The sequence below is a fragment of the Choloepus didactylus genome, chromosome 4, assembly GCF_015220235.1.
Source record: "Choloepus didactylus isolate mChoDid1 chromosome 4, mChoDid1.pri, whole genome shotgun sequence".
In the NCBI taxonomy this organism is placed as follows: Eukaryota; Metazoa; Chordata; class Mammalia; order Pilosa; family Megalonychidae; genus Choloepus; species Choloepus didactylus.
This window is the reverse complement of record NC_051310.1, coordinates 130,235,057-130,255,679: the sequence shown is the minus strand read 5'-3', so window position 1 is coordinate 130,255,679 and position 20,623 is coordinate 130,235,057. Positions and strand designations below refer to the sequence as shown.

The 20,623-nt window shown below is 37.3% G+C and overlaps 1 protein-coding gene across 4 annotated transcripts in view; it reads right to left on the bottom strand.

Moving 5' to 3' along the window:
* The window catches only part of TRPM7 (transient receptor potential cation channel subfamily M member 7), a 160,802-nt gene that overhangs the window by 107,304 nt on the left and 32,875 nt on the right, over positions 1-20,623 (bottom strand). For all 4 annotated transcript variants that reach the window (XM_037833993.1, XM_037833994.1, XM_037833992.1 and 1 more), the window contains 2 exons: positions 5,992-6,190; positions 2,782-2,995 (listed from right to left, as the gene is read on the bottom strand). In XM_037833993.1, coding sequence (XP_037689921.1) covers positions 2,782-2,995; positions 5,992-6,190 — 413 coding nt within the window. The remainder of the gene's footprint in view (positions 1-2,781; positions 2,996-5,991; positions 6,191-20,623) is intronic.

The following is a 20,623-nucleotide window of genomic DNA, read 5'->3' as shown; positions in this document are numbered from 1 at the left end:
TTTTTAGGCCTAGTCCTTTGTCACATTCCTCCTCTAAGTAATTATGGTTTTTGCACCTGCTCTATATATCATTTTTTAAAGTTAAGAGTATGACTCAGTGGCACAAACCCATAAGCAAAATACACAAATTAACAGTTATAAAAGTTGTCCAACTGAATGAAAAATAAGGGAGAAAAGTAGAAAGAAAATACAATTCAAAAAGTATATAACCCCTTTTTATTACTAAATTTGATTTTTATAATGCATTTGATCTCATCTCTCACCCTGATTATGTAAAACATCCAAGTGAGTTTTGCTCGTCACCCCTCTGCTTAAAACCTACACTTCTCATTCAGAGTAAAAGCCAACATGTCTTATATAATGATCTACCTGTTGCCTCTACTATTCACCATGCCCCCATCTCCCATGACCACTACACACCTAGGACTTTCTGACCTCACTGCCTAGCAATCCTTGCTCATTCAACTCAAGCTACACTGGACCCTTATACTATTCTTCCAACACATGCTCTGTTTACTCTCCTTTAAGAGCTCTGTCCCAAGTTGGTTCTTGTTTCTTGTCCCATTATTTCCTTTCACCACTACTCGAATGTATCAGTAAAGCTCTCCTTGACTATACACAAAATATGGAGCTTCTCCACCTTTCCTCACATTCCCTCCTATTTCACATGCCTCTATAGCACTTATCTTCTAATATAATATACATTACTTAGCTTTATGTTTATTATCTGTGTCTTCTCTACAAGAATACAAGCTTCATGAAAGTAAATATTTAGTCTGCTCTTATATATTTCCAGCAGTCAGAAGAAGGCAAAACACACAATGAAGCTCAAAAATTAATTGTTGAATGATGTTTGCAAGCCGATTTAAGTAAACAATTATATTTTACTTTCGGTATTAAAAATAATTTGTCCTCCTGAAACTTAGAGCTAGAGCACGGCAGCTAAGAATGTCAGTATTACCTCATACAGCAACTGTTAAAAAAGCTGATAAAGAGTTCAGACTTCAATTAGAGATACGAATAAAGTGGATCTAGTTAGGACTAAAGTAAATCAGGCCAAAGGGTAAAGGACAATATTGACTGTGTTTTAAAACTTTAACTTCTATGTGAGACCAAGGGAAGAGATGTTTATTTGGGGCAGGATCTATATTTTCTGTAGCACACTAAACAATTTAACTTGTATGGTCAGTTTCATCAAACACCATAATTACATGAAACTTTGAATAGGAAGTGAGAGCTGGTAAGTTTGTACAGATTAGTGTGCAATTCCGATACATCCCAAAATAATCTGGACAGAGAATAAAAATGTATTCTCAAAGCCCTCCCGAGGGACTGGGGAAAAATGTGAAATTGTTAAACTTCCCCATCTAGGGAACTACTGATATTCTCACAAACACTGAGGACTAATAATTTAGTAGGCTGAGCCCTCGATCTTCACGCTTGCCCTTACAAAGCTTGTTGCTGCAGAGGACAGGCTGATCCTACTTATGGCTATGCCTAGGAGTCTCCCCCGGAGAACCTCTTTGTTGCTCAGATGTGTCCGTTCTCTCTCTCTAAGCACACTTGGCAGGTGAACCCACTACCCTCCCTCCTACACGGGACTTGACTCCCAGGGGTATAAATCTCCCAGGCAACGCGGGACATAACTCCCAGGGATGAGCCTGGATCTGGAATCGAGGTATTGAGAAAATCTTCTAGACCAAAAGGGAGAACATAAATGAAACAAAATAAAGTTTCAGTAGCTGAGAGATTTCAAATGGAGTTGAGAGGTAACTCTGGAGAACATTCATATGCGCTATATAAATAACCCTTTTTAGTTTTTAGTGTATTGGAATAGCTAGAAGGAAATACCTGAAGCTGTTGAACAGCAACCCAGTAGTCTTGATTCTTGAGGATGACTTAATAGCTATGTAGCTTATACGGTATGACTACATGATTGTGAAAACCTTGCGGCTCACACTCCCTTTCTCCACTGTATGGACAGATGAGTAGGAAAATGGAGACAAAAATTAAACGAAAAATAGAGTGGGGTGAGTGGGGTGGGGGGGTGGAAAGCTTTAAATGTTCTTCTGTACATTTATTTTTATTCGTTTTTTTGGGGGGGTAAGGAAAATGTTCAAAAATTGATTGTGGTGATGAATGCACAGCTATATCATGGCACTGTGAACTGTTTATACATTGTGGATGATTGTATGATATATGAATATATCTCAAAAAAACTGAATTTAAAAAGAAACTCAAAAATAAAAAGTTGTCTACCTTACATCCAACCCGTGTATGTAATGAGGAAGATTTTGAATGAAAGGCGACCATGAACTGAAAATTCATTTTTGAAAACTGCTTCTTACCACTGCCTAGGTAATGTATTGTCATTCATCTATCAATTTACCAATAAGAAGTCAGCAATGTTTTTTTATAAAGGACTAAACAGTAAACATTCTAGGCTTTATGGGACATATACAACTACTCACCTCTGCTGTTGTAGAGCAAAAGTATCCATAGACAATACATAAGCAAATGAACATGGCTGTGTTCCAATATAACTTTATTTACAAAAACAAGGAGAAGTTTGGATTTGGCTCACGGACCTTAGTTTGCCAACCTCTGCACTAAAGTGTATTATATTTTAAAAGCCTATATCAAAACCAAACACTTTTAAACTACTTAACAGAAGAACTGCATATTTATATTTTTGGTATTGACTATTCTGTCAAATGCCTAACATATTTTATGAAAAACTTACAAATATACTACACAAAACTAATATAATCATCACATTACCTGTGTTTACTCCCCCAGTTAAAATCCAGGCTCCTGTTGTGACCGCAGCTTTAATAAGACCTTTTCCAAGCAACTGCTTGATTCTTGGGTGAAGCTCAAATTTCTGCATGCCCCCATGTACAGAGATAACAAGTTTGGGTAATTCCATTTGCCATTCTTTAAGCAGAAGTTGGAGAATGACTTCAGGTTTGGTGTCATATGATAGCCTCACATACTAAGAAAGACCAAAAGGATAAAACAGTTCAGTATATTCATAGGTTTCATAGTGCAATATTATTATGACTTTCTAAAGGTTTTATTTGAAGCTGATTATTTTAAAATAGATTTCACAAGCTACTTTCAACATATTTACTATCCTAGAAATAAACAATATCAAATGACTTTAGATTGGAAAAATCATGCTGTGAGGTCTACAGGTTAGTGGCACTCTAATTTCTAAACTTCAAGGTTAAGACTAGAAACTGTTAACTCTTTCTATCTACACTCAAATACCATAAGACTAATTCACAAATTTACCTACAATTTTTATCACCTTGTTTATCTATGAGAACCATTAAGGCAAGCTACAATGATGAGAAAGGGGAAAAGAGAGAACAACGTTATTAACAGAAGCAAATACTGAACTATCTGTTTGAAAATTGTGTTAATGATCTAGTTCATTTATACAGAATTGTGACTATGGAATAAAATAAAAGATATTTTTAATATGGATGACTGCTTCCATCAGTGGAAATAACTGGATTTGATCAAACTGAAAAATAACAGAAAATTTCAGTGAACATTTCACGGTGTTTAGGTGGCTTTAATAGATTAATATTCAAAAAACCATTTTATATAAAAGCAACAGAAAATAAATTGTAAAGTATGTGGAATAACTTCCTTTTATTTAAAAGATAAAACAAATTGTCTTTCTGTAAGCAACATCACAAAACATACCTGCTATGATCACTTAATCCATTCTCTTTATCTAGAACACATATATATGAGTTAACTCGTAAGAAACTTGAAATACTCAGATGTTGAAAAAGGAATATTTTTATCATCTCTAAGAAAGTTTCTTTGCAAAACAATACACTGCCTATTCCTTTATGAAGAGAGATAAAATGCCCCTGAATATCTCTACAATGACTAACTCCAAAATACCAGAGTTCTACAAAACTGGTTAGAAGACTCCAGAGTCCCTTAAGAATGTGTTGTAATGGCATTCATTCTATACTGAGTCTTTCTGAATTAGTTTTAACTCACTATTATAGTTGGGTACACAAAGTATTGTCCAGAAAACTGTCTAAAGGTAAAAAAACAAACAAAAAATACTTTTAGAAATAAATGAGGAGTTCCACTTCCACAATAATGGACTAGATTGTTTGGTACCAACTCTACCCCTGAGAACTAGAGAAAGAAGAAAAAAAATTTTTTTTAATCATTTTTAAGGGATCAGAGTACCATGAAAGTAGTGAGAACTTGAGGAATCAGGGTCCAGGAAAATAGGCAAAGTCAGAGATGAGCACATCATTTGGCACTACTTTTCCCTTTAAGGCATTTGATGATAATGAAATTCACAGTCAGAAACTGAGAAGCTTAGACAGGCTTTGAGAAGGTATTTACAACCTGGCATGGAGTACAAAGTGGAGTGGTAATCTGATGACAAACACTGGAGGTCTGGGATGCAAAAAGGAAAGGCCCTAGTAATCAACCCACTTGTTTGACTGGAACCACAATTGAAATGTACTAGGAGTTAAGAGTGAACAAGAAATGCAAGGACTGAGTGATTTACAACCATAATTTTAAAAAGGTGATTTGCCCTTAGCCTAGCTATTCACCAGAAGAAAAGGTAAATCCCCTCAGGAATAAAAATCATCCAGGACCTTGAATTATCTATAAAATTTACATTCAGCACACAACTTTTTAAAAAATCTGGTATACAAAAAGAATACAAAATCAAAAACCAGAAGGGAAAAAAAAACAGAAACAGATTCACATTAGATTCAGGTAATTCAGTTATCAGGTTAAGACTCTAAAATATTTGTTGTTCTGTAGTCAGGAAATTAAAAGAAAAGATGAAGATTTTTCAACCCACACTTAGAAACAAAACCCAAAAAGAAAGAAAGAAAAAAAGAAATTGTAAATTTAGAAAAATAGAATTCTGCAAGTCAAAAATGAGTTTCACAGCAATTAGACAAAGCTGAAGAGAAAATTAGTGAATTGTCAGTGACTGGACCAGCAGAAAATCTGAAGACTGAAACATGAAGAAATAGAAGTTTAGGAAATACAGAAAAGAGGACAAAAAACAAATAGTACAAGGTGAAAAAGTGGAACATAACATGTTATTGGTGTCCCAGAGGAAGAGAGAGAAGAGTAGAAATAGTATTTGAAAAGATACTGTTCACAGTTTTCCAAATTTGATGAACAGATATAAAATTCACAGATTCAAAATGTACTATTAATCCTAACAGAAAATCACATTCAAGCATATCATAACAATAGAGATACAACCCAAAGACAAAAAGAAAATTTCAAAACAGTCAAAGAACAAAACTTTATTTCAAAGGATATAAAAGACTGTAAGCTGATTTCTCAACAGAAAAATGAAAGCCAAAAGACAGGAGAATATTTTCTGACAAACAACTGACAATGAAAATCCTATCGCCAATGAAAATACCTTCAAAAATGATAGCAAAATAAAGATATTTTTCCGAAAAATAAAAACCGAAAGAAAACGTCACTAGCAGACTCTCACTAAAGGAAATAAATACGGAAGTGGATTTTTAAGGACAAAGAAAATGATCACAGGTGAAAGATCAGAGCTTGTAGAGATAAAAGCAAAACAATGTAAATAGTAGAACTGTTGGCAAATCTAAATGAATAATTATGTTTTATGGAGTTTAAAATACAAATAGAATTAAAATTCTTGACAACTGCACATTAGTCATGAAGGAAATAAATGCAGTTACAAGTATTCTAAAGACTTTTACATTATACAGGAATTGGTAAAAATATTAATATATCATAGACGGTAATAAGTTTAAAATGTAGTTATTATAAGATTAAAAGAAAATTAATGTATACACATGCTAATAACAAAGAAATTCCAAAATATATAAAACAATGACAAACCATTTTTCTGACACAGTATTCTATAAATTGTCAGAAAATAAATGCACATTATATAGATAGCAAGATAAATAAAGCAGAAGATCAAATGTGACATACCTTAGCTCTGTAGGAATGAGAACCCCCTTGAAAATTTATGACGCCATAAGCATCCGTTGGGCTCTGTTCCGTATGGTTTTCCACTGACCATTCTTCTACTGCCTGGTTAAAACAGTCACCCAATTTCACATCTGAGTATTTCATGGCAAGACTTGCAGTAAAACAAGCATGTTGCTTGACCAAGCGACCGCAAAAGCATCTAAATGGAAAAAAATGAGATTTTAAAAGTAATTAATAAAAATGAAACAATTACAAGGAGGAAAACAGTTCGACTTTCTGATTTTAGGATACCAATACACTAATACTTTGTCTATAGCATTAAATAATATAAATACATTAGTATATGAGGATGAAGTCATTTCTTGGTTTAATTTGGGGCAGCTACAAAATGTGTTATCTCCATCTAATAGAATAGTATTCAGCAGTGAAAAGGAATGAACCACTAACAAACTCAACAATATGGATGAATCTCAAAATCATCATGCTGAGTGTTGGAAGGCTATCCCAAAGAGTACATACTTGCATGAGCCCATGTACACAAAATTCAAGAAAATAAAAACTACTCTACAGTGCAAGCAGACCAATGCCTGCCTGGGGCCAGGGGCAGAAAAACGATGGCATTCTGCCAAGAAGCACTTAGTGGAACATTATGCAGGGAGGATGAATCCAATCAAAGCTCTGACTACAACTGAATTGAGAAAATCTTAAAATCAGATGAGAGCCTGTGAAAGCCAACGCAGCTAATTTGTAATGAAGAAAAAGAAGACAGAGCTACACGGAGAAACTTCCAGATAAATGCATAGGAGTCCCCTTGAGAATGTATTTAAGAATAAACTTTCATTTTTATTCTTATTTTCATTTTTATTTTTTGAGTAATAAAAATGTTCAAAAATTGATTGTGGTGTTGAATGCACAACTATATAATGAAACTGAATAACTGTCGTATACCTGGATGACTGTATGGTATGTGACTATATTTCAATAAAATTCATTAAAAAAAAGAGTGAGAGAATAAGCTTCCCAAGACAAACATAAGAACTACCAGAGAGCAGTAGGTCAAACAATTCTTGAAGCTCACAAAGGGCCGGGAATAGTTTGTGTTCCCCCAGCCAAGGTGAAGATATCTCGTAAAACACAAGGCCTATGACACTGTCTACAGAAGAGTCTTAACCTCATTAGTAGGGCTAAATTAGACATAAAAAGGACCCAACCTCTCAAAATATAACAGCAAAACCTGAAAGGAGCAAACAGATCCAAGGTATCTTAATTGCATTTTAGAGTAAGTCCAAAACTCCCTAACCAAATACAACTAAATCCATCACCCAAAATCATAAAATTCACAATGCACAGCACCCATGAAAAATTACCAGGAATGCAAAGACACAGGAAAATATGACAATAAAGAACAGAAAAAATCAATCACTAAATGAAGAACTAGAAATGACAGAGTTGATGGAATTAGCACAAAGAGACACTAAAACAACTATTATAAATAGGATCCAACTGTTTTAAATGTGCTCAGAAAATAGAGGAAAACATGAACATAATGAGAAAATAACTGGAAGGTTTCAAAGACAACCTAAATGGAACATCTACTAATAAACCTGAAGTGAAAAAGTCACAGGATGAGATTTACAAAATATTAGACACTGAATAAGAAGAAAATCAGTGAACCTGAAGATACAGCAGTTGAAACTACCCAAAAATAAAATAATGAGAGAAAAGATTGGTGGGGGGAGGGAGTACAAGCCATCAAGTGATCTACGGAACAACATCAAGAAGTTATTCAACATACATGTAACCGAAGTCCCAGAAAGAAGGCAGAAACAGGAGTAGGGTGAACATAGGAAAAAAGAAAAGAGAAAACATGTTGGCCAAAAATCTTCCCAATTTAAAAACTACTGGACCTACAAATCTGAAGCAGTCAAAAAAACCAAGCAGAACTTGAAGAAAAGCAGACTATTTGGTGAAACCAGTGATAAAGAGAAAATTTTAAAAGCATCTAGAGGATAAATGATCCATAATGTATAGAAGAACAAAGATAAGAATGACAGCAGACAACTTGTCAAAACAAAACAAATTAGGACTACCGGGAAGATGACAGACTAGGAGAAACGAAGCAAAATTCTTCCCCGTGAAAAACACTAGATAAAGGACAGAAAGCACTCCAAAACAGGAGTTTCAGGGTTCCACCAGCTGGGCAGGGAATTCTATACCACATAGTAAGTAGGTAGCTGAAGCAGCCGAGAGAGGTTTAAGACCAGTGAGTATGTGGCCTGTATCGTGGGGCAGTTGGATACAGCCGACAAGCGCAAAGGGGAGTAGCGTTCCACGCCCCGTGCACCCTCCTCAGCACTTGGCTGGGGTGATAACCCTTCACAGGTCTGTGACCAAGAGCCCCTGTGCCAGGGACTGGTGTTTGGAGCAGGCAGACAAGCATGTAAGGAGGCAGCTTTCTACGCCCATGCAGCCATCTTAGCAGGTGGCTGGGGAGATAACCCTTCACGGCCCTGCAGATGAGAGCTCCCTTGAGGAAATTTGGGATTCGGTGGACTTGTGACGGCATCCACTCTTCCCCCAAGGAAGCCCACAATGTACATAGCCTAGAGGCAAGCGAACCACACAGAAGTGCCAGAAGCCCTTCCCAATCCCAGGGTCTCATGGGCGCATGGCAAACAGGGACTGTGGGGCATTTGAGCTGTAAGGTGAGATGCGTAGCTCTGCAGCACCAAAGTAGTCCAACCACAGCCCCAGGAACAGCCCAGACCACTATGTCCTGGAGGGGACTCCCTGCCAAACTGCACAGGGCACACACACACCCAGACAGGGCTGGCAGACCACAGTGCAAGTGGAAAACTGGGGCACTGATTTCCACATGGTTTGGACTCCACTCACTGCACAAAGTTGGAGGAGAACAGGCATGAGGCTAAGAGGTGGCTCAAGAGCGCCATCTGCTGCTAGGACGGGGAATCCGACCAAGCTGTAGCGCTACCAAATTATAGATAAATGTTCAAATAATAGTGCATATCCTAAAAGAATCCTATCAAGACAAGTAAATGCCAAGAGGACAAAAAAACCCAGAAAATTACAAAGCATATGAAGAAACCAGAAGATATGGACAACCCAAACGTCCAAATTCAAAAGCCAGAGGAGACGCAGAACTTGGAGCAATTAATTAGAGAAGTATACACAAATATCAATGTCATGCCTAAGGATATAAAGGACATCAAGAAGACCACAGAAAAGCATAAAGAAGAATGTGCAAGAGTAAATAAATAAATAGCAGATCTTATGGAAATAAAAGATACTGCTGATCAAATTAAAAATATTCCTGAGACACACAACAGCAGATGTGAAGAAGCAGACAAAACAATTAGCGAACTTCAAGACAGGATAACGGAACACAAAGCACAAAAGAAAGAATGGTGAAAAAAATTGAAGAATTTGAAATGGATCTCAGGGAAATGACGGCAACACGAAGTGCACAAATATAAGAATCACTAGTGTTCCAGAACGTAAAGAGAAAAAAAAGGGCTAGGAAAATTATTCAAAGACATTGTTGGGGAAAACTACCCAACCCTTCTAAACAACACAAATATTCAACTCAAAGATGCACAATGTACTCGAAATAGAATAAATCCAAACAAATCCACTCCGAGACACATTCTGATCACATTGTCAAATGCTGAAGAGGAGAAAGTTCTAAAAGAAGCAAGAGAGAAGTGATTCACCGCATACAAGGTCAACAACATTAAGACTAAGTACTGACTACTCGGCAGACACTACTGAGGCGAGGAGGCAGTGATATGACATATTTTACATTCTGAAAGACAAAAATTGCCAAGCAATAATTCCTTATCCTTATCCAGCAAAACTCTTCTCCAAGACTGACGAAGAGCTTAAAATTTTTACAAACAAATGCTGAGAGAATTGTTAACAAGAGTTCTGCCCTACAAGAAATACTAAAGAGAGCTCTATCAGCAGATAAAATAGACAGGAGAAAAAGGCCTGGAAAAGGGCACAGAACTGAAGAGTATTAGTAAGGGTAACTTAAAGAAAATGAAGGGGGGGGGGTGGAATAGGTCTGACTAATACAAACCAAAGACTAAGACGGCTGATTCAAGAAATGCCTTCACAGTAGTAACACTGAATGTGAATGGCTTAAACTACCCAATTAAAAGACACAGATTGGCAGAAAGGATGAAAAAATATGAACCATCAATATGCTGTTTACAAGAAACTCATCTCAGACCCAGTGACACAAAGAGATTGGAAGCCAAAGGCTGGAAAAAAATATTCCATGCAAGCTACAGCCATAAGAAATCAGGGGTAGCAATACTAATTTCAGATAAAACAGACTTTAAATGCAAGGATGTCATAAGAGTCAAAGAAGGGCACTACATACTAACAAAAGGGACAATTCACCAAGAACAAATAACAATCATAAATGTTTATGTACCCAATCAAGGTGCTCCAAAGTAAATGAGACAGACAATGGCAAAACCGAAGGAAGCAATAAACGTTTCCACAATAATCGTGGAAGACTTCAATACACCACGCTTTCCTATAGGTAAAACAACTAGGCAGAGGACCAGTAAGGAAACTGAGAACCTAAACAATATGATAAACAAATAAGACTTAACAGATATATAGAGCATTACATCCCAAATTACTAGGATTCACATTCTTCTTTAGTGCTCATGGAACTTTATCCCGGATAGATCATATGCTGGGGCATAAAACAATCATCAATAAATTTTAAAAGATTGAAATTATTCACAGCACATTCTCTGACAGCAATGGAATACAATTACAAGTCAATAACCATCAAGATCTAGAACATTCACAAATATCTGGAGGTTAAACAACACACTCCTAAATAATCAGTGGGGCAAAGAAAAAATTGCAAGACAAATTGCTAAACGTCTAGAGACAAACGAAAATGAGAAAAAAACATATCAACACTTACGGGATGCAGTGAAGGTGGTGTTGAGGGGGAAATTTATACCTCTAAATGCATACATTAAAAAGGAAGAAAGAACTAAAATCAAAGAACAAAACAATTAAAGAAGCTAGAGAATGATCAGCAAATTAATACTAAAGCAAGTAGGAGAAAAGAAATAACAAGGATTAAAGCAGAAATAAACAATACGGAGAACAAAAGAATAATAGAGAATATATAAAACCAAAAGTTGGTTCTTTGAGATCAACAAGATTGACAAAACCTTAGTAAGACTGACAAAGTCAAAAAGAGAGATGACCCAAATAAAATAATAAATGAGAGGAGGCACATTATTGCAGATCCTGAAGAAATTAAAAACAAAAAAAATCATAAGAGGATACTATGAACAAGTGTACACAATCTAGACAATTTAGGGGAAATGATTCATTTCCTGGAAACATATCAACAACCTAGACTGAACAGAGAGAAGAAACAAAAGACCTCAACAAGTCGATCACAAGTAAAGGGATCCAATCAGTCATGAAAAAGCTTTTTACAAATAAAAGCCCACGGGCAGATGGCTTCACAGGGGCATTTTACCAAACTTTCCAAAAAGAACTGACACCCTTTCTACTCAAACACTTTTAAAAAATTGAAGAAAACGGAACACTACCTAACTCCCTTTATGAAGCCAACATCACTCTAATACCAAAAGCAAATAAAGATGCTACAAGGAAGGACTACAGGACAATCTCCCTAATGAATATACATGCAAAAATTCTCAACAAAATACTTGCAAATCGAATCCAAAGATACATTAAAAAAATTATACACCATGACCAAGTGTGGTTCAACCCAGGCATGCAAGGGTGGTTCAACATAAGAAAATCAATGTAACACAACACATTAACAAAATGAAAGGGAAGAATCACAAGAGCGTCTCAATAGATGCTACGAAAAGCACTGACAAAATTCAGCATCCTTTTTGATAAAATCACTACAAAAGGTAGGAATTGAAGGAAACTTCCTCAATATGATAAAGGACATATATGAAAAACCCACAGCCAGCATAGTACTCAATGGTGAGAGACTGAGAGCCTTTTCCTAAGATCAGGGACGAGACAAGGATGCCCACTGTCACCACTATTACCCAATATTGTGCTACAAGTTCTAGCCAAAGCAATCTGGCAAGACAAAGAAATAAAAGGCATCCAAAATGGAAAGGAAGAAGCAAAACTGTCATTATTTGCAGATGATATGATCTTGTATTTGGAAAATCCTGAGAAATCGACAACAGCTACTTGAGCTGATAAACACATTCATCAATGTGGCAGGATACAAGATAAATGCACGTAAATCAGTAATGTTCCTATACACTACAAATGACCTAAATGAAGAAACACTCAAGAAAACAATTCCAGGAGGAACCTAAGATGGCGGCTAGGTGAGACAGGAGAAAGAAACACCTCTGTGAAAAATACTAGATACAGAAAGTGACCCAGAACATCAGTTCCAGCGATGCACCAGCCAGACAAGGTCTGCTAAATCCACAGGGACCGTGCATTTGGTGAAACTGGGAGTCTCCATTCTGAAACAAGTGAGTGAGCCAGCTGAAAGTCCAGCGGCCGCGCTGCAGTGTGGGGAAACCGTGGGTTGGCATTTGGAGACGGACTAGTTCTTTTGGAAAAAAAAACAAACAAACAAACAAACAAACAAACCCAGGAGCAGCTGCAGATACAACAGGGAGAACCGCACAGTGAAGCACAGCAGGAGCGGGCTGTACCAACGCCTCGGTGTCTGGCATGGAGGATAGCTCTTCTCACACCCGCTGCTGATTGTCTCGGGGCCAGGGGGGCAGAGGGGAGCCAAAAGGAGAAAGAAACCACGCCCCTTGCAGCCATCTCCCCAACGGGCTGGAGACACTCTTGCCCAGGGCCGGACCCACAGCCCAGAGCCACGCCCAGAAACCCAGTGTGACGGGGAGTGTTTCCCGCAGCACCGCGCACATGCCACAATATCAGCCATGGACAGTGGCCTTTAGTGCACCCACAGCTAATCATCATGGAGCTGGGAAGGCGGAGCTGTGCAAAAAGGGGGAAATTATTACGCCCCATTCAATCATCTTTACATCAGGCTGAGAACACCCCTGCACAGCCCAGGGCTTCCCTGGAAGGCTGGCATGCACTTGTGACGTGGCACAACCTCAGCAGAGGTCCTGGAAGAGCACGGCTGAGAAGGGGGACCCACTCAGAAATCCCAGGGTCCCTATGCCAATACCAAGGACTTGTGGGTCAGCAGCAGAGATGATCTGTGGCAAGACTCAAATGAAGGCTTAGACTCTTGCAACAGCCCTAAATCTCCAGGAAAATCTGGGAGGTTTGATTATTGAAGCTGCCCTACCTCCCTAACCACCCAGACACCACCCCACATTCAGGGCAGACAGCACCAACACCACACCCAAATTTAGTGCACCAACTGAACCCCACAAGAATCAAATCCCCATACACCACAAAGACAAAGTTGGGGAGAACTAACTTGGGGGGAATAGGTGACTTGCGGACGCCATCTGCTGGTTAGTTAGAGAAAATGTACGCCACCAAACTGTAGATCTGACAAATTAGAGATTGGTATTTTTTATAACCTGAAAGAACCCTATCAAGTAAAGCAAATGCCAAGAGGCAAAAAACAACAGAAAATCTTAAAGCATATGATAAAACCAAACAATACGGAGAGCCCAAACCCAAACATGCAAATCAAAAGATCAGAAGAGACACAGTACTTGGCACAATTAATCAAAGAACTAAAGACAAACAATGAGAGCATGGCACAGGATATAAAGGACATGAAGAAGAGCACGGCACAGGATATAAAGGACATAAAGAAGACCCTAGAAGAGCATAAAGAAGAAATTGCAAGAATAAATAAAAAAACAGAACATATTATGGAAATAAAAGAAACTGTTGGCCAAATTAAAAAGACTCTGGATACTCATAATACAAGATTAGAGGAAGGTGAACAACAACTCAGCGTCCTTGAGGACCACAGAATGGAAAATGAAACAACAAAAGAAAGAATGGGGAAAAAATTTGAAAAAACCAAAATGCATCTCAGGGATATGATAGACAAAATAAAATGTCCAAATTTAAGATTCATTGGTGTCCCAGAAGGGGAAGAGAAGGGAAAAGGTCTAGAAAGAGTATTCAAAGAAATTGTTGGGGAAAACATCCCAAACCTTCTACACAATATAAATACACAAAGCATAGATGCCCAGTGAACTCCAAATACAATAAATCCAAATAAAACCACTCCAAGACATATTCTGATCAGACTGTCAAATATTGAAGAGAAGGAGCAAGTTCTGAAAGCAGCAAGAGAAAAGCAATTCACCACATACAAAGGAAAAAACATAAGACTAAGTAGTGACTACTCGGCAGCCACCATGGAGGCGAGAAGGCAGTGGCATGACATATTTAAAATTCTGAGAGAAAAAAATTTCCAACCAAGAATACTTTATCCAGCAAAACTCTCCTTCAAATTTGAGGGAGAGCTTAAATTTTTCACAGACAAACAAATGCTGAGAGATTTCTCTAATAAAAGATCTACCCTACTCCAGATACTAAAGGGAGAGCTACCAACAGAGAAACAAAGAAAGGAGAGAGAAGAGAGTTAGAGAGAAATTACATATATAGAACATTACATCCCAGGTCACCGGGGCACACACTCTTCTCTAGTGATCACGGATCTTTCTCCAGAATGGACCGTACGCTGGGGCATAAAACAAGCCTCAATAAATTAAAAAAAAAAAAAAAATGAATTTGTTCAAGGCACATTCTCTGACCACAGTGGAATGCAAATAGGTCAGTAACCATCGGAGACTTGGAAAATTCACAAACACCTGGAGGGTAAAAAAGGGGGAGATGAAAACATTACCAGATAATCAAAAGCTGAGGGAGTTCATCACCAGCAGAGCAGTCCTATAAGAAATGCTAAAGGGACGTGAGCAGGCTGAAAGGAAGGGACACTAAACAACTGACTGAAACTACATGAAGAAATAAAGATTTCCAGTAAAGATCACATGGTAAATACAAATACCAATACTACTGTATTTTTGATTTGTAACTCCACTATTTACTTCTTACAGGATCTAAAACACATAAACTGTAATGATAAATCAGTGATTTTAGACTCAATGTAAAACATGTAATTTTTGACAAGAACTACATAAAGGTGGGGGGAATGGAGGAGCACAGAAACATAGTTTATGTGTCCTATTGAAGTTAAGTTGGTATCAAAGAAAAACAAGATTGTTATAGATTTAAGAGGTTAAATTTAAGCCCCAAGGTAAACACAAAAAAAGTATCAGAGAATATGACCATAGAGATGAAAAGTAGAGTAGGGTTACGAGAAGTGGGGGAAGCGGCAATGGGGAGTTAAGAAATAAGTGTAGGGTTTCTGTTTGGGGTGAAGGGAAATTTCTAGTAATGGATGGTGGGAAGGTGATAGCATTACAATATTCTAAATGTGATTAACCCAATAATGGAATGCTAGGGAGGGGTTGGAATGGGAAGATTTTAGGCTGTATATATGTTTCCACAATTGAAAAAAAAAAGTCTAAATAGATGACAATTAAATGCCAAGGATGAACCTGGATGGGATCTGAGGATGGAGGAAAGGAGGCTCAAAGGGACACAGATGGGACATAAGGAAAAAAAAAGGAAATATAGAATGTAAGCTTTGTACCAATGTTGAATTTCTTGAACTTCGTAGCTACGCTTAATGGGAATGCATAAAAGAATGTTCTTGTTCATGGGAGTTATATGTGAGTTATATTGTTTGTTGAAGGATGTGTGCAGATTGCTGTCGTATGTCCAGAAGACAGAGCAATAGATGATGGATGATAGGGAGGGAGAGAGGGAGGGAGGGAGGGACGGAGAAAAGAAAGAAATGGTGGTGGGACAGGATGGTAAAGTTGGTGTATCAGGGTATTGGGGGAGGGGGGTCGGGGTATACTGGAATTCTGTGCATGGGGTTTGTACTGTTTTTGCAACTATTCGTGTAAGTTTGAATTTATTTCAAAATAAAATTTAAAAAAAAATTCCATTCACAAGAGCAACTAAAAAAATCAAATACTTAGGAATAAACTTAACCAAGGATGTAAAAGATCTCTACACAGAAAATTACATAACTTTACCAAAAGAAATAAAAAGGGACCCCAAAAAATGGAAATATATTCTGTGTTCATGGATAGCATTAGCAGCTGATAAAAGCTATGGGATGTTTTATGTTATGATAATTGTTTAATGTTTAGAGTGAGGATGACTGTACAACTAAGTGAAGATAACCTAAGAAACTGTTTATCTTGGGATAGAATATATATTAATTAGAATATATATTAATTACAAGTTCAGAACATACTACTTAATAATCAGGTCCTCAACTTAAGGCTTGCTCTTGTGAAACTTAGGGCTGTAAATGGGAGGCTGAGCCTTCCTATAAGTATGCCTAAGAGGCACCTCCAGGGAACCTGTTTTGTTGCTCAGGTGTGGCCTTTCTCTCTCTAAGCCCAACTCAGCAAATAAATGCATTAACCTTCCCCAACCCCATCCCCATTCCCATGAGTGACATGACTCTGAGGGGAATGAATCTCCCTGTTGACGTGGGACATGACTTCCAGGAATGAGCCTGGCCCTGGTAGCAAGGGAATGAAAATGCCTACTTGACCAAAAGGGGGAAAAAGAAAGGTTAACAGTCTGAGGTCACAGTGGCTGAAAGATCCCAGAGTCAAGAGGCTAACCTGGAGGTTTTTCTTATGCAAGCTGCAGCGAGACATCCCAAATGGCTACAGTATGCCATGCCCTTACCAAAAGTAGTCCCCGAATACCTAGGTCCCTACCTGAAATTCTATAAAAGATTCCACTCATTTCTCATCGCTCAGAAACTTAAATCCAGCAGAATGTTCCTATGCCAGACAAGTCCTAAAATCCAGAGGCAACAGCCTCTTTAGGAACAACAATCAGATGCAGCTCCCTTCCCCAAACTGTCTACACCCCCTTTCAATATGAACAAGTTAGGGTGCTCACTGCTTAGACACCCCTGAAGATGGAGAAAGATTAAGGGAGAGGAACGGGTAGCAACAAATAAGACAAGGTTTTACAAAGGTCTATGAATACTGAATCTTTATATAAATATATATATATATATATTTTTAGATGACAGGGTATCGAAATAGCTGGAAGGAGGTAAATGACACAGTGGAATTGTAACCAAAACATTCTTTGAAATTTGCTCTATAGCTACTCATTGAATTGTGCTTTAAAAGCCTTCACCTTTCTGTATATACCTATATTTCATAATAAGGAAAGAAATAAAACTGTGGAACTGTAACCCATAACAATTTTTTAAATTACCTCTATAACTGCTTGTTGAGCTGTACATTGAAAGTTAATACCTTTCTGTATGTATGTTATGTTTTACAATAATGTAAATAGCTAAATTTGCTGTCTAACTACTTGTTAAACAATACTTTTAAAGTTATCACTGTTATGTATATATGTTAAAGTTCACAATAAAAAAGTGTCTTTAAAAAGAAAAAAAAAAAAAAAAAAAAAGCCAAAACCAAGCAAACCAGGTCTTTTACATCCTTTGGCTGTTTTGAAAGCAATAGTAATCTAAACCTCCACCTTGAAATCTAAAAAGAAGAGCAAATTACACCCAAATCAAGCAGAAGGAGCAGAATTCAATGAAATACAAAAGAATAAGCACACTGGAAAAATATCAATGAAACAAAAAGTTTGTTAATCTTTGAAAAGGCCAATAAAATTGGTAAATCTAAAGCCAGGAAGATGAAGTAGAAAAACTGAGCAAGAAATTGAATTCATCATTAAAAAAGCCTTCCCACAAAGAAAACTCCAGGCTAGATGGTTTAACTGGTGAATTTTACCAAACATTTAAGGAGGAAATAATAACAGCTCATTACAAACTCTTCAGGAAAACATGAGAGGAGGGAACATTTTCCAATTCACTTTATGAAATGAGAATCATCTTGATTAAAAAACAGGCAAAACATGGAGCTGCCAAGCTCCAGCCCAGCAGTCTGGACTCCTGAAGACGATTGTGCGATGGTGTGGATTACGGGGGGTAACAGTGTGATTGTGGGGACCGTGTGGATCACAACCCCATTGTCTAGTGTATGGATGAGTGGAGGAATGGGGATAAAAACTAAAGGACAAATGGGGTGGGATGGGGGGATGATTTGGGTGTTTTTTTTCACTTTTATTTTTTATTTGTTCTGGTTCTTTCTGATGTAAGGAAAATGTTCAGGGATGGACTGTGGTGATGAGGGCATGGCTGTGTTGTCGTACTGTGGACAATGGATTGTATATCATGGATGATTGTATGGTGTGTGAATGTATTTCAATAAAACTGAATTTAATAAAAAAAAAAAAAAAGAAAAAAAAAAACAGGCAAAACATTATAAGGAAAAAAAAAAAACAAAAAACAAAAAACTAGAGACAAGTCTTCCCCATAAATATAGACACAAAAATCTTTAACAAAATATTACCATATTGAATCCAGCAATTATAAAAAGGATAATAAACAATTTCAAGGAGAATTCTTCCTGAGAATGCAAGGTTCTCAGGAAGAATGTTTCAGTATTCAAAAATCCATGTTAATTTACCAGATCAAAAGACTGAAGGAGAATATCCTTGTGATCCTCTCAGAAGATGTCCAGAAAAAGCACTGGACAAAAATTCAACATCCATTCATCATAAACATTTTCATCAAACCATGAAAGGAGGGAATTTCTTCAACACTCACAGCATCATACTTGTTTCTGAAAGACTAAATGCTTTCCCTTACTATTTCTCACCCCTCCTATTTGACATCATACTGGAGTTTCTATTTGAGTACAATAAGGCAAGAAAAAAGAATAAAAGGCAGAGAGATTAGAAAAGAAGTAGTAAAATAAAACTGACTCTGCCAATGATATTTCTATACAGAGAATCGTACGGCATTTTTAAAAAGTAACTAGAGTTAAGTGGGTATAACAAGGTCACAGAATACACAATGAATATATAAAAAACATTTGTATTTCCACACGTTAGTAACAAACAACTGCAGAAGAGAGTTAGCATAACAGGCCTGACACAAAGACTGGTAAAATGTTTCGCCCCTGGTTGGCCTTCAGAGAACTTGACTAGTAATCAGTTTCTTACACTGATTTCTACAGTGTAAGAGTGGTTCACTTTGCCTGTTTATACAGACAAAGTCACTTATGCTGAATGCCTGTTTTCCTTCTAGAAATACAGAATTTTGGTACATGCTAGAAACACGACTGATCCTCAACCAAAACTCTGGATTCGTAGGCTCAGGCGAGCCTTCCTGTAGACAATACTTCACATGTTATAACTCGCTGGAAGAATTAAACACACCTTTTGTGATGCCACTGGGACACGACTTTTAGAAGCTTCTGCCTGGATTCTTCCCAACTTCACCTCACAAGCCTTTTCCCTCTGCAGATATGGTTTTGTAGCTTTTCACTGTAAGGAATCTTAGTTGTGAGTATCACTACACACTGACTCCTACGAGTCTTTCTAGTGAAGACTGAGCCTGGGAATATTCCTGGGGACTACTGACACAAAGGTGGATACATAAGATAACTTTCCAGGCACTGAAAAAGAGGAAGCATGGGTTTCTGATCCTTGAAATGAAGGAAACAAAGCAGTACACATACATGATTGCACAGGCTTTCTATCTGGGGACAATTTCTCAACCATGGCACACAGAAGTGATGCCTTGGCAGAAAATGAGTGTCACACTGAGCTGAGTGAGAAGGCAGAGAAAAGTATTCCAGACTGCTGAAAGAGTTGCAATTTGTGCAGCAGGAGCAGAGTCGAAAAGTATTAAAGGAGGAGGAAAGGGTACAATACAGGAGACAAAGAAACCTGCATAAGGATTTACCTGCAGCTACCAGCTGAGCTGTATTAGTTTAAGGTAAGACTGTAAGACCCACCAGAAATCATCTGCTGTGGGCCCGAGACTAGAGTCATAAAGGCCTGGGAGACATTACAGTTTTAGTTCAGAGACGAGACATCACTGAGTTCCTTGGGCCTTTAGCTGAGATCCCAAAAAGACAATACCTTAGGAGTAAGGTCCGTGTCCTACAAATAAATTCAAAACAGAAATAGAGCTGCCCTAACCAAATAAAATCAAGCCTGATGGAACAAAAGAATTTGCCAATAATTTAACTGCCTTTTAGAACAAAAATGAATACCTTTTTACCCTTTCAAAGAAAGATGACATACTCTAGAACCCCTAAAATGTCCATCATAATCAAGAAAAAAGCAGTAAATAGAAACAAACGCTAGATGATGCAGATACTGGAATTAGTAAACAAAGACTTTAATGAAGTTATTATATCTACATTCATGACTTTAAGGAATAGATAGTCAAAATGAGGGCAAAAATAGGGCAACTCAGCAGTGAAACAGAAACTATAACAAAGAATAAATGGAAATTTCTAAAACTGAAAAAACATAATGTGAAATGAAAAATGAAAAATCAACTAGATACATTTAACAACACATTGGAGAGTGTAGGAAAAGGGTTAGCAAATCTGAAGAGAGATCAATAGAAATTACCTAATTTAATAAATAGAAAAAAATACTAATTTTTTTTAAAAAAGACTTA